This window comes from Hemitrygon akajei, chromosome 5 (assembly GCF_048418815.1).
Source record: "Hemitrygon akajei chromosome 5, sHemAka1.3, whole genome shotgun sequence".
NCBI classification, from domain to species: Eukaryota; Metazoa; Chordata; class Chondrichthyes; order Myliobatiformes; family Dasyatidae; genus Hemitrygon; species Hemitrygon akajei.
The window spans coordinates 68,977,119-68,990,292 of record NC_133128.1 but is presented as its reverse complement, the minus strand read 5'-3'; the positions used below and the strand labels follow the sequence as shown (position 1 = coordinate 68,990,292).

The window sequence follows — 13,174 nt, the reverse complement described above, 5'->3', positions numbered from 1 at the left end:
TGGACATGACAATCCCTTTCACAAGAGGTGCTACTCCTCCCAGAATAACCTATACATGGCAGTGTATCCTCAGTTTTATGGTACTGTAGTAGCATTGGCAGTGTTCTAGTTTGTTCTGTATTTGATTGAAATACATAATTTGTTACTCATTTAAACAGTAGTTTGTCATTTTTTATACCTTTTTACTTTCATGGAACTTTGGCAAATTGGTGCAGCCACTTAACTGGGCCAAAATGTATGATTCTGATGTGTCCCAATTAACTAGAATATACCCTTCTTCCTCTTCTTCTGACTTTTTATGTGGTTGGGCACTCCAACTTAAAGGTGCTTTACTGCCGCCAACTGGAATAGAGTGTGGTGTAGAGAACTGGGGGAAAAAACCTTACTGTGGCGACACACTTCCTAGCGCACTCAAACCGGCTCACAAATAGCCAGCGCGCCGGCATAAAGGCCAGTCCCAAAAGGGCGTCAAGTCTGCTTCACCAACAAAGGGAAAAGCCCGCGCGGGACTGTGAATACATGCCCCCTACAGCATCCGCGCGCAGGACAGCACTGTGAATACGTGCCCCCTACAGCATCCGCGCCCAGGGAGGGCGGGATCAAGGAGGCTTTAAAGCGAGGCCGCGATGTTCGAATAAAATATTTTTTAACTGCAGTTTACCGACTCAGTGTCGTTATTCCAGCGCTGTGTGTAACACACCGCTACAATTGGTGACCCCGACAGCCCAAACGATATTTGGGCCGAAGATGACCGACGCCACATCTGTTCATGCAGTTTCGTTGAAACTGCCAAGCTTCTGGATGCTGCGACCTCACCTATGGTTCCAACAAGCAGAAGCCCAATTCCACGTTCGGCAGATAACCTCGGAGGACAGACGTTACTACTACGTGGTGAGCTCCCTCGACCAGGACACAGCGGCCCAGGTTGAGGAGTTCATACAATCGACCCCAGCGGACGGCAAATACACGGAATTCAAAGCCCTGCTCATAAGGACTTTCGGACTCTCACGGCGCGAGCGGGCTGCCCACTTACTGCACCTGGATGGTTTGGGAGACAGACCTCCATCGGCTTTAATGAATGAGATGTTGTCTCTGGCCGGAGGACACAAGCCCTGCCTCATGTTTGAGCAGGCATTCCTGGAGCAGCTGCCCGAGGACATATGCCTGCTGCTGTCCGACGCAGATTTCAGCGACCCCCGGAAGGTGGCAGCCCGGGCGGACTTGCTGTGGAACGCCAAGAAGGGGAGTGGGGCATCCATCGCACAGATCACCAGGCCACGCTCCCAGCAGCAAACCAGACCAGGCCTGGCCACAGAGCCCGCTAACCCCAGAGGCAGGGGTGAGAAGACCAACGAACAATGGTGCTTCCACCACCAGCGGTGGGGTGCAGAAGCCCGCCGCTGTCGCCCGCCCTGCAAGTTCCCGGGAAACGCCAGGGCTAGCCGCCGCTGATGGCTACGGCGGCTAGCCATCGGGATAGCCTCCTGTATGTGTGGGACAAGCGGTCGGGATGCCATTTTTTGGTCGACACCGGTGCCAAGATCAGCGTCTTACCTCCGACGAGTTACGACACCCGCAACAGGGCACTGGGTCCCACCCTGAGGGCCGGGAACGGCAGCACAGTAAGGACCTACGGCACCCGTACGGTTCGGCTACAGTTCGGCTCCAGCCAGTTCACATGGGACTTCACACTGGCCGCCGTAGCCCAACCGCTCCTGGACGTGGATTTTTTGCAGGCTCACAGCCTACTGGTCGACCTGCAAGGGAAGAGACTGGTCCACGCCGAGACCTTTCAGACGTTCTCCCTGGGTGAAGCCCAGTTGCCGGCCCCACACCTCAACTCCATCACGCTGTCCGACAACGACTTCACCAGAGTCCTGGCGGATTTCCCATTGGTTCTGGCACCGCAGTTCACGGCAGCCATGCCCAGATACGGCGTACAGCAACACATCCCGACCCAGGGACCACCCCTCCACGCCCGTGCTCGAAGGCTTCCCCCGGACAAGCTCCGACTGGCGAAGGAGGAGTTCAAGAGGATGGAGGAATTGGGGATCATATGGCGGTCCGACAGCCCATGGGCCTCCCCCCTGCACATGGTGCCCAAAGCGACAGGGGGCTGGAGACCATGCGGCGACTACCGCAGGCTGAACGAGGCTACAACACCGGACCACTACCCTGTGCCGCACATTCAGGACTTTGCAGCAAACCTGCATGGTGCACGGATCTTCTCCAGGGTAGACCTCGTCCGGGGATACCATCAAATCCCGATGCATCCGGACGACGTCCCCAAAATGGCACTCATCACCCCGTTCGGCCTTTTCGAGTTCCTCCGCATGCCATTCGGCCTGAAGAATGCCGCACAGACGTTTCAGCGGTTAATGGACGCGGTGGGACGCGACCTGGACTTCGCTTTCATCTATTTGGACGACATCCTCATAGCCAGCAGCAGACATCAGGAGCATCTGTCCCACCTCCGTCAACACTACGCCCGACTGAGTGAATACGGCCTGACAATCAACCCGGCCAAATGCCAGTTTGGGCTTGACTCCATTGACTTCCTGGGCCACAGGATCACTACAGACGGGGCAGCCCCTCTGCCAGCTAAGGTAGACGCAGTCCGCCATTTTCCCCAACCCATCATAATCAAAGGCCTTCAGGAATTCGTGGGTATGGTAAATTTCTACCACCGCTTCCTCCCTTCAGCTGCCCGAATCATGTGCCCCCTGTTCGCCCTGATGTCAGGTCCGGGCAAGGACATTACCTGGGACGAGGAGTCCGCCGCCGCTTTCATTAAAACGAAAGAAGCCTTGGCAAACGCCGCGATGCTAGTGCACCCCAGAATGGACATCCCTACCGCCCTCACAGTGGACGCATCTAACACAGCAGTCGGTGGGGTACTGGAGCAACTCATTGAGGGTCGCTGGCAACCCCTGGCGTTTTTCAGCAAACACCTGCGACCACCCGAGCTCAAAGACAGTGCTTTCGACCGGCATACCTGGCAATCCGGCATTTCAGGTACTTCTTTGAAGGTAGGCCCTTCACCGCGTTCACGGACCACAAGCTGCTTACCTTTACGTTCACGAAGGTGTCCGATCCCTGGTCATCCCGCCAGCAGTGCCATCTGTCCTACATCTCTGAATACACGACGGATGTCCGGCACGTCTCGGGTAAGGACAATGTCGTGGCGGACGTGCTCTCTCGCCCTAACATTCATACCCTTTCCTAAGGGGTAGACTTTGAGGAGCTGGCAGAGGCGCAGCAGGCAGACGAGGAAATCCCTAGTTACAGAACTGCAGTCTCCGGTTTGCGGCTCCAGGACCTCCCCGTAGGCCCAGGTGAGAGGACCCTACTCTGTGACATCACCACCGGCCAACCCCGTCCCGTCGTCCCGGCAGTCTGGCGGCGACGCGTTTTCGACTCCATTCATAACTTAGCGCACCCCTCCATCAGGACAACCGTCCGGATGGTCTCCAGCAGGTTCCTTTGGCACGGACTCCGCAATCAAGTCAGTGAATGGGCCAAAACGTGCATGCACTGCCAGACGGCCAAGGTGCAGCGGCACACCAAAGCTCTGCCACAGCAGTTCTACCCCACCCACCAGCATTTCAACCACATTCATGTGGATATCGTGGGCCCCCTGCCAGTGTTGCGTGGAGCGCGGCACCTCCTCACTATCGTGGACCGGTTCACCAGATGGCCAGAGGCAATCCCGCTCACCGACATCACCTCCGAATCTTGCACCCGGGCACTAATCGCCACCTGGGTATCCCGCTTTGGTGTACCGGACAGAGCGTACCTCTGACAGAGGCGCCCAGTTCACCTCTGGCCTGTGGTCAGCTATGGCCAGCCTTTTGGGTACACAGCTGCACCACACAACTGCCTACCACCCGCAGTCGAACGGCCTGGTGGAGCGTTTCCACCGTCACCTAAAGTCGGCTCTCATGGCCCGCCTGCGAGGAGCTAACTGGGTGGACAAGCTTCCCTGGGTCCTACTCGGCATCCGCACGGCGCCCAAAGATGATCTGCACACCTCGTCGGCCGAGTTGGTGTACGGCGCACCCCTGGTCGTCCCGGGGGAGTTCATACCAGCCCCAAGGGGGCACGAGGAAGAACCCGCAGCAGTCCTGGGCAGACTACACGAGAGGCTCGGCAACCTGGCCCCCATGCCCACTTCGCAGCATGGGCAGAACCTGACCTGCGTACCCAAAGACCTGCAGAACTGTAAGTTTGTGTTTGTACGAAGGGGCAGGCATCGGCCACCGCTACAGCGGCCCTACGAGGGGCTGTTTACGGTGATCAGGAACAACGGGTTCACGTTCGTGCTGGACGTTGGGGGGAGAGAGGAGGTTTTCACGGTGGACCGACTCAAACCGGCCCATGTGGACGCGGCGCAACCAGTCGAGTTTCCGGCACTGCGGCGCAGAGGCCGACCTCCCAAACAGGGTCCAGCCCAGACTGTGGACATTGGGGGGTGTATCGCCGGTTCTGGGGGGGGGTTATGTGGCGACACACTTCCTAGCGCACTCGAACCGGCTCACAAATAGCCAGCGCGCCGGCATAAAGGCCAGTCCCAAAAGGGTGCCAAGTCTGCTTCACCAACAAAGGGAAAAGCCCACGCGGGACTGTGAATACGTGCCCCCTACAGCATCCGCGCCCGGGACAGGACTGTGAATACGTGCCCCCTACAGTATCCGCGCCCGGGACAGGACTGTGAATATGTGCCCCCTACAGCATCCGCGCCCGGGACAGGACTGTGAATACGTGCCCCCTACAGCATCCGCGCCCAGGGAGGGCGGGATCAGGGATGCTTTAAAGCGAGGCCATAATGGTGACAAAACCTACGCAACCCAGAATGATGTTTTCCAATGAGATACAAGGAATAATTAAGCATGTTATGCCCAATCACAAGTTATGTCATTTAATACTCAAGAAAACTGAAAAGTAATCTGAACAAATTCCAACTTCACATGGACAAATTTCCTTCACCCACTGTAAACCTAAAATGATGGCAACCAATTCTGTTGTATGTACTGTTAAATGGTTAATCAGTCATTTCTTTATCGTTACCAGTAATTCAGGCACAAAAACAGCCACACCAGTATTCCTAGTTAAAATATCTTCTGATACACCTGTAAAAATGGTTAACGTACCATAAAAATTTTCCTTAATATACTCATGAACCAACAGACTCTCAGACATAACAGAATCCTTAGACTTTATAAAAATCATGTAACCTAAAATCAACTGAAGTTGTTGGAAAAAAACAAGATGGGGTTTACCAAAAAAGCAACAAGACATATTGCATATTCCAACAAACCCACATTCCCAGCAAGATAAGAACCCAGCCTCCCAAAGCTATAAACACTCTTTTTGTGATGGTCCCAGCAGTCCTCTAACACACCTTTTAACAGGACAAACATTTTTTTGCCCCCTCAAATTAATCCAGTATGTTAACATCTACTTCAACCTCTACAATTTTAAGGATAATTGTCCCATTTCAACCAGTAAAGTAGAAACAGGGGATGACCTTATTGTACCACAACACAATCTTAAAGCCTGTGCTTGTATCATATCCAAGCACTTTAAAGTTGAAGAGGAAGCTGACCCATAAGCCACGCAGCCACAATCAAGAACAGATCCAATTAAACAAGTATTTTCAAAGATTTTCATGTAACACCCCAAAAACACCCATATAGACACCTGAGAATATTTAATACTCCCTTACATTTATCAATTATTTTATTGATATGATGTTTCCATTTCAGCTTATTTTCCATCCAATATGCCTAGAAATCTTACCAACAACACTTCTTGAAGAGTTTGACCATATAATTTCACATCAAGTTCAGGTCCATTAATCCTCTTTGTTAAACACATAACTTGAAGTTTAGCGACTGAAAGCTTAAATCCCTATCTATTTGCCCACTGTTTGATCTTATTCATCGCTATTGTATCCTATGTATAGTAAAATTAAAATTTCTACCTTTAATCTATAAAGCTCCATCATCTTCATATAGTGATTTACCCACCCCAGTCCTTATCTCAGAAAAAAATATTACTGATCAAAATATTAAATAATAAAGGGTAGCAAAAACTGCCTTGTGGGGTCCCATTCTCTATCTCTTAGAAACCCCAATATACCTTGCCCAACCTCACCTGCATAGACTGTCCAAAAAACTCAAAAAAATTATACAATCTCCCCCTCACTCCTAATCTCCGTAGTTTAATCAAAAGTCCTTCCTTCCATTATGTATCATATGCCTTTTCAATACCAAATATACTGCTATAACAATTTATTTATTTACCTGTTTCCTAATAGCATCTTCCAAACAGAAAACTGAACCCAATCTCAATCTACCCTTCTGAAATCCACTCTGATAAAACCTTGTATCACCTCTCTTTTCCAAAATATAATTCAAATGCTTTACAAGTATACGTTCCGTAAGTTTACACAAATGAGATGTTAACAATATAGGCCTATAACATGAAGGATCTGATGGAGATTTCCCAGCTTTAAAACAGGCCATTTTCCATGAGGAAAGAAGATGGCCAAACCACCAAAAATGATTCAACGTTTTTCTTATATGATCTCAGAAGAGCTGTCAGTCATATGTTCAATCAAATAATAACATATATCACCCTTTCTCAGAAATGTCTGGCCTGCATTAATGAAAGCCTTGGTAAATTCATGCAAAGAAAACTCAACATAAGTAATACTATAATACAGCTCACTTAGAACACATCATAGTCACTATCAACTTTATCCCTATTGTTTAACCACTTCACTTAAATTATTTTATTATGAATTGCAGCAAATGACCTAGCCAGTAACTCAACCTTCCCTATTTCAATAACAATTATTTACCCTCATCAATCAAGACTGAAATATTATTATCCCTACGACCCTCTCCCCGTTTTCATAATCATTCTTCAAACATCTCCGTTTAATATTCGTTGCATTATCACAATATGACCTCCAGTAAACTGCTTGCGCGATCTTTACCATTTTCCTCACCAAGGCCTGTGCCCTTTTATGCTAAATAATGTAACTTGGAGAGTGCTACTGCTTGACTTTCTTAAACTCCTTATTTCTCCGCCTAATTCCCTCTGCACACTCCTCAGTCCACCATGGTGCAATCTTTCTCTTAGTAAAGCCGTTTCTAATCGGAATCATTTCCAAAGCAGCTTCATGAATAATGTGATATAACTTTTTATTACAAAAATCCACGTCGTTATCAACCCTGACAGACGTTTTCCCAGACAAAACCTTAAACGTTGGCACAGCTTTTCTGAGAGGAAATCCACTGCATCCCGTCCATTAAGCATCGCGCGTGACCTTCGTACCGCGAGGCTTCGTCTTCACTCACGTGCCTCGATTTCCGCGCGCACGATGGAAGCGGAGGGACGGGAGGCGCATGCTCAGTTCAGTCGGTGCGAGTTGGTTAAAACATGATAGCCACAGGTACCTGTTTGCTGCGAGGCGACGAGGCGGAACAGGATAATTCCATCCAAGGGATCGTCACTTTCGAGTGGGATGTAAGTATCAGATTCAATTTGGTGGGTGGGAATGTGTAAACACAAACAATTGTGGGATGACGATTATTGATGTCTAGAAACGCCTAAAATAAAAAAAAAATCTTAGATGAACGATGTTACTAGCGTAAGGAGATTTGGTGTGATTTCTAATGGCCCGCGCGATTTTCTCCTGATCTAACGGTTCGGGGTCCTCGCGGCGATGGGCGGGGCGGGACCGGCTCTGCCGTTGCCCCTCTCCCTCCCCGATGGCGGGAGGAACCGTGTCTCCGGTCAGCGTCCGTGTGTGTTGCCGCGGGACTCATCGCCACTTAAACCGGATTTTGCGGGGGAATACGGGCATAACTTGATCTACGTGGAGACTGCCCGCTTGTGATCGACTGAGATCTGATGTCCAACAATGTTGCGTGAGTGCGAGTTTGTCGGGGAATCTGCTGAAACCACCTTGTTCGACGCACCTTATTATGAGTTATACAACAAGTTTTCTTCCACCCCCAAATTACCGTTCTTCAGATAATTTTGCATAAGTACTCAGCTTTCTAGATCTCGGTCAGCAACGGGCCTACCGAGAACTGCAAATTCTACCTCAAAACCTTAGGACGTTTGGCCCAAAATTTAGTCGGTGATTGTGTTTACTAGAGAAGCACCTTCAACGATTTCGTATTCCATGACCATAAGGTTTCTCTGGCCCTGCCCTCTCCCTCTCCATTTAGAATGTATCCCTATCTTTCTTATTTCTCATTTTTATGACGCCCTCAGCAGCACCAGTTTCCAGGTATTCAGAACTCTAAACCCTCTAACTACTACTGTCTCAATTCATCGATCGTCATGCTGATTGTCCAATATTCATGAATAGATGCACTGAAATTCCCTTCAATTAAACTGGAGAAACCCAAAATTATTCACTTAGTCTTTGAGTTCATGTGCATGATATATCCCTGAATTAAAAATACTTTTTAATATAAAAATACAAAGATTTGATGACTGAACAGGAAAATTGTATTTTGTAGGAAACTGAAGAAGTGCTCATAAAAGGGACCATTGAGGGACTCAAACCAGGAAAACACGGTCTTTACATTTCAGCACTGGGAAACGTTTCAAATGGTATCCATTATATCAAATTATTGTATTTATATTTTTAATCTGTACTTACCAGTATGCTAATACTTTCAAGGAATATCTGAACAATTAATTTCTCAACATTGTAATTGTGGTTAAAAGACTACTGGTTCTTGTAAACTGTTTTATAGTGGGCGCATCTTTCATTTGGAAATAAAAAAACTTGTTTATTCTCTGATAGGTTAAAATATTGTAAAATATTGTAGCTACTAAATTGGACTCTATAGTGTTTTATTGGTCATGTGCCTATATTTTCAACACAATTTGTTGTTAAGAGTTTGTATTAGGCATTGTTTGTGCATGGCAAAAGTAAGATAGAGAATGAGATTGTAATGTCGTCTAGTCATGAGGTTTGGTACCAACACCCCCAAATTGGGTTTCAGTGTTCAAATCTATGTCATGGATAATATAGTACAGGCATTCCCCGGGTTACAAATGACTTCCATTCCTGAGTCAGTCTTTAAGTTGGATTTGTACGTAAGTTGGAACAGGTACATCCTGTATTATTTAGCGTCAATTAGTGAAATGTTTGTCTTAATATATAGTATATATTTTACCTTTCTGTGCATATAAAACACTTAAGAAACATATGTATTCCGATAATTAAACCACTGCGTTGCTTAGTAATAAGTGTAGCTTTCATCAGGGCAGGGCCTTTCACATGCTCCATTATTCTCACTTTATCCTTTAAAATTGTTCCGATTGTTGACCGACTGTAGCCTGACGCTTTCCCAATGACTGATGACGTTTCACCTCTTTCCAAACGCTTTATTATTTCCACTTTATTTTCAATTGAGTCGTTTTCCATCAACGGAACAGAAACACTGCAGGCAGGAGTCCCTCCCTCCGCCAGCTCCCGAGGTCCACTGGGTCCTAAGGACTACCGCACTGAATTCCCCAGGTCCTAAAGTCCACCACACTGCGACAGATTAAACGCACTGAGATGGGTTAAGTGGGGGCTGTGCTGGGTTTGGGTATTTGATCCTCCTTGATATTCCACTTGGGAATTTAAACTGGAGGTGGCAGTGTTTTTTTTTTGAGGTCGAGTTGCGAGCTCAACATCAACCTGGCATGGATGGTACGGGGGTCACTGGATGGTCATCAACCCGGCACAGGAGCGATCTGTCACTGGATCAAACTCGGGAGCCTCTGTCTTTGAGCCTGGCGCTGATCTCAATGCGCCACCAGCCGACCAGAAGGTGGGGGGGGGGGGGTCGGGGTGAATCTTGCTAAGAAAAATCTAAGCCAAATACGAAGTTACACACTCAGCGCAGTGTCAACGGCAATGACTTAAAATGGTTGAAGGCATTGCGATCTGACTTAAAATGGCGGATGGCATTCTCCTTCCTCGGTTCATAAGTACGAATTGTTCATAAGTCGGATGTTCATAACTCGGGGACTACCTGCAATGGAGAATCTGCTCTTGCTACAAAAGAACTGGATATTTATCTATTGAAATGGATCAATATTTCCTGGCAGGTTTGTTAATAATTTACTGAAAAGAGAATTGGTTGTTTGAATTTGCCAGAGTGTTATTTCTGGGTAACTTTGGGGTTTGAAATTTTTTGAGAATTCTGTGGGTGAAAGTATTTAATCTTGACTTTGAAGTAGTTACTGAACCACATGATCTCTTCAGCATGAGCACAGATTTGGTTTACAGTGAGTGGGAGGGTGTGGTAATGTAATGAAGATTGGATGAGTAGTGCAGGGACTTGCAAAAATAATTTAGAGATACAGGAAATTTAAAAATGCATCTAAAATTAAATAGGTAAATATCAGAAATGGCTAAGTTACTGTGATTCAATAATATTCATTAGGGAAAGAAATCTATCACCTTTTCCTGGTCAGGCCTATATATGATTCCAGAGCCATACACTACTCTCCCCTGAAATTCCAAGGAAAGCTATGCAGTCCAGGAAATGGGCAACAAATATTGGCAGTTTCTGGTGGCAAATTCATAAAGTGAAAAAAAAGTAATTCAAAAAGAAAGAATGGGAAGAGCTTTAAGCACTCCTTATTTGCATAGGATTTTTCTACTAATAGTTGGCCTGTGCCTTCTAGACCAAAGAGGTTACAATTTACCACAAAGATGTTTTAGCTGGATGAATAATTACTTTGGTTGTAAGAGTTTACCAGAGCAGGATGTTTTGCAGTGAGTGACTTGAATTCTGCCACTGCAAAACCCTTGGTCTACAAGGCATGTGAAAAGTATAATGGAATTCCTTCACTAGTGATTACAGCTCAAAATGTGACATATGTGCTGAGGCTTTGTCAACATCTGTCTGACGGTGAATCCACAAAGAAGTGCAGGCATATTGTAGTTTCACAAAAGATCTCGCATCTTCTCAATTTTGAAATATATTTGTATTGCTTCATTGTCACTAGATCAAAATCCTGAAATTAATTACTCTACAGCATTATGGGAGTACCCTCTGCAGAGACTTGAGAAGACAGACCCCTCAGCTTGAGGATAATTGGGGAAAATGCTGACCTTAAACATGGTACTTAAATCCCAAGAGTGACTAAAAGTAAAATATTACACCATTCAACAACATTACTTGCTGATGTTGTGGATCATCCCAATTGACCGCAATTGATAAATATTATTATGGATTTTTACAGTATCCTTTGGAAGGAAATGCCTTAGCAGTAAGCCAGATACTCATACCCAGGCATTCATCACAAGCTCTCAGTCTTAATGTCTGAACAGATGTTTGTGAATGTTGCTTTAATTTTCTCATGGCTCAGCTGTTGATCAGTTGTGTTCTTGATGTGGTATGCACAATGATAGCCCTATTAAGAGGGGAAGAAATAAGCTTGTAATATCATTAACTTATAAGTTATAGGTAGTTTGGGATGGATTGGAAAAATGGGAGGAAGATGAAATATCAGCAGTCCCATCCTTTTAATTGGTTCTGTGTTGTCTTTTGGCCACAAGCTCTTGCAATCATCTAATAGTGAATACCACACTGTCTTTCTGGAGGTAGTAAGCTGTTAAAATGATGTTTGTTTCTACTGTATTCATAATAGACACAGTAAATGCAATAGTAAATGAATGGATACATCATTGCATTCATTCATTGTGCTACCAGTTCAATACATTTTTTAAAGTGCACCAGTGCCACTTGTGTTTCTGCAAACGATGCACCCATGGAGTATTTGAGAGTCTACTAGACAGATCCAAGCCCCTTAGGTTCCACTGGTGGCAGTACTGTCTCAGCATGTATTCCTCCACCTTGAAGTGTGTTGATCAGTAGCATTTTCCTGAAGATACCTCTACACTGGAAGATCAAGTTTTCAATAGACTGAGTTGATGTTCTTCCAGCAAAATTTGATGTTTGTATCAGTTAGTGCCTGAGAACAGTCAATGGGTTAGAGTCATGTAATGCAGCTGCAAAGGCAAACCTTAACAAAGGACTACTGCATCATTTTCTAAACCTTGGCAAATGCAATTAACAAGGAGGTGAATGATTGGCTCATCCTCATGCAGCCTTCTTGAAGCGTGTGTGTGGTGGGAGTGAGACTTTTGCCTGTATATGAAGAATCTGTTGGAGTATTTTTGCTGCCAGCCAAATGAGATCTTGATGCTTGTTTTTAAGATCTAGAAATGATATTGTGGTGAAGTACATATACCTGTCTGGACAGGCCCCCCCCCCCCCCCCCCCCCCCCCACCGCTGACTGCTCCTGTGGCTCCTCCCACAGACCCCTGTATAAAGGCGATTGGAGGCACTGCTCCTCCCTCAGACTCCAGGGTGTTGTGTGGTGGTCGCTTGCTGCTGACGGTGCTTTCTTCCAGCTAATAAAAGCCTACCTTGACTCACGTCTCCAAGAGTTATTGATGGTGCATCAGATATATTCTGCAAAATGACTTTGACAGTCTGCTTGGGAGACTATCTCACAGGAGCCATGGTGTCCTTCTCAAAAGACATTTTGTGTTGGCCACTGCCTGGTTAAAGGTGTTTCTCTGAAGATCAGGTAGTCAGTCAGGTCCATTGAAATGAAACATTGCCACAATGAGGCCAATTCATCCTTTGCAGTGCAAGGACAAGTAGAACTTAACAATAGTGACATTTGGTCTTTGAGCATTCTAGTTGTACTTACAGCTCAATACAGCCACATAAAGCTAATCACTTGTATGAAGACCATATTGTTTTATTCCCCTTTTTCTCTGAAGACTTGTATGCCACAAACTGACAGACTTGATCCATTCTTCTCTCCAGCAGAAATGGAAGATGACTTGGCTGATTGTATGACACAGGAGTAGACTATGGGCCACACCCTGTGCCATGTAAAGTAACCCTGAGGACATCTTGCACATGATGATGCTGTTCCCACATTTCTTATTTCTTGCCTATCTGTTCCAGCCAATTCTTGACCTGTGCCCAACAGACTAGACTCCCAGTACCTTCGAGTAATTGTGAAGGATACAGAGGATCAGTCAAGCCAGGTGCCACAAAACTTTTGGTCCCTGAGGTCTGTACAAACTGGTAAAAGATACTGATCAATCCAAATACCAGCTAC

At 46.4% G+C, this 13,174-nt stretch overlaps 1 protein-coding gene across 1 annotated transcript in view; it reads left to right on the top strand.

Annotated features, from left to right (window-relative positions):
- The first annotated feature begins 7,437 nt into the window (after positions 1-7,437).
- LOC140727840 (superoxide dismutase [Cu-Zn]-like) overlaps positions 7,438-13,174 on the top strand; it is a 29,989-nt gene continuing 24,252 nt past the window's right edge. The window contains exons 1-2 of the mRNA XM_073045674.1: positions 7,438-7,536; positions 8,544-8,637. Coding sequence (XP_072901775.1) covers positions 7,450-7,536; positions 8,544-8,637 — 181 coding nt within the window. The 5' untranslated portion in view covers positions 7,438-7,449. The remainder of the gene's footprint in view (positions 7,537-8,543; positions 8,638-13,174) is intronic.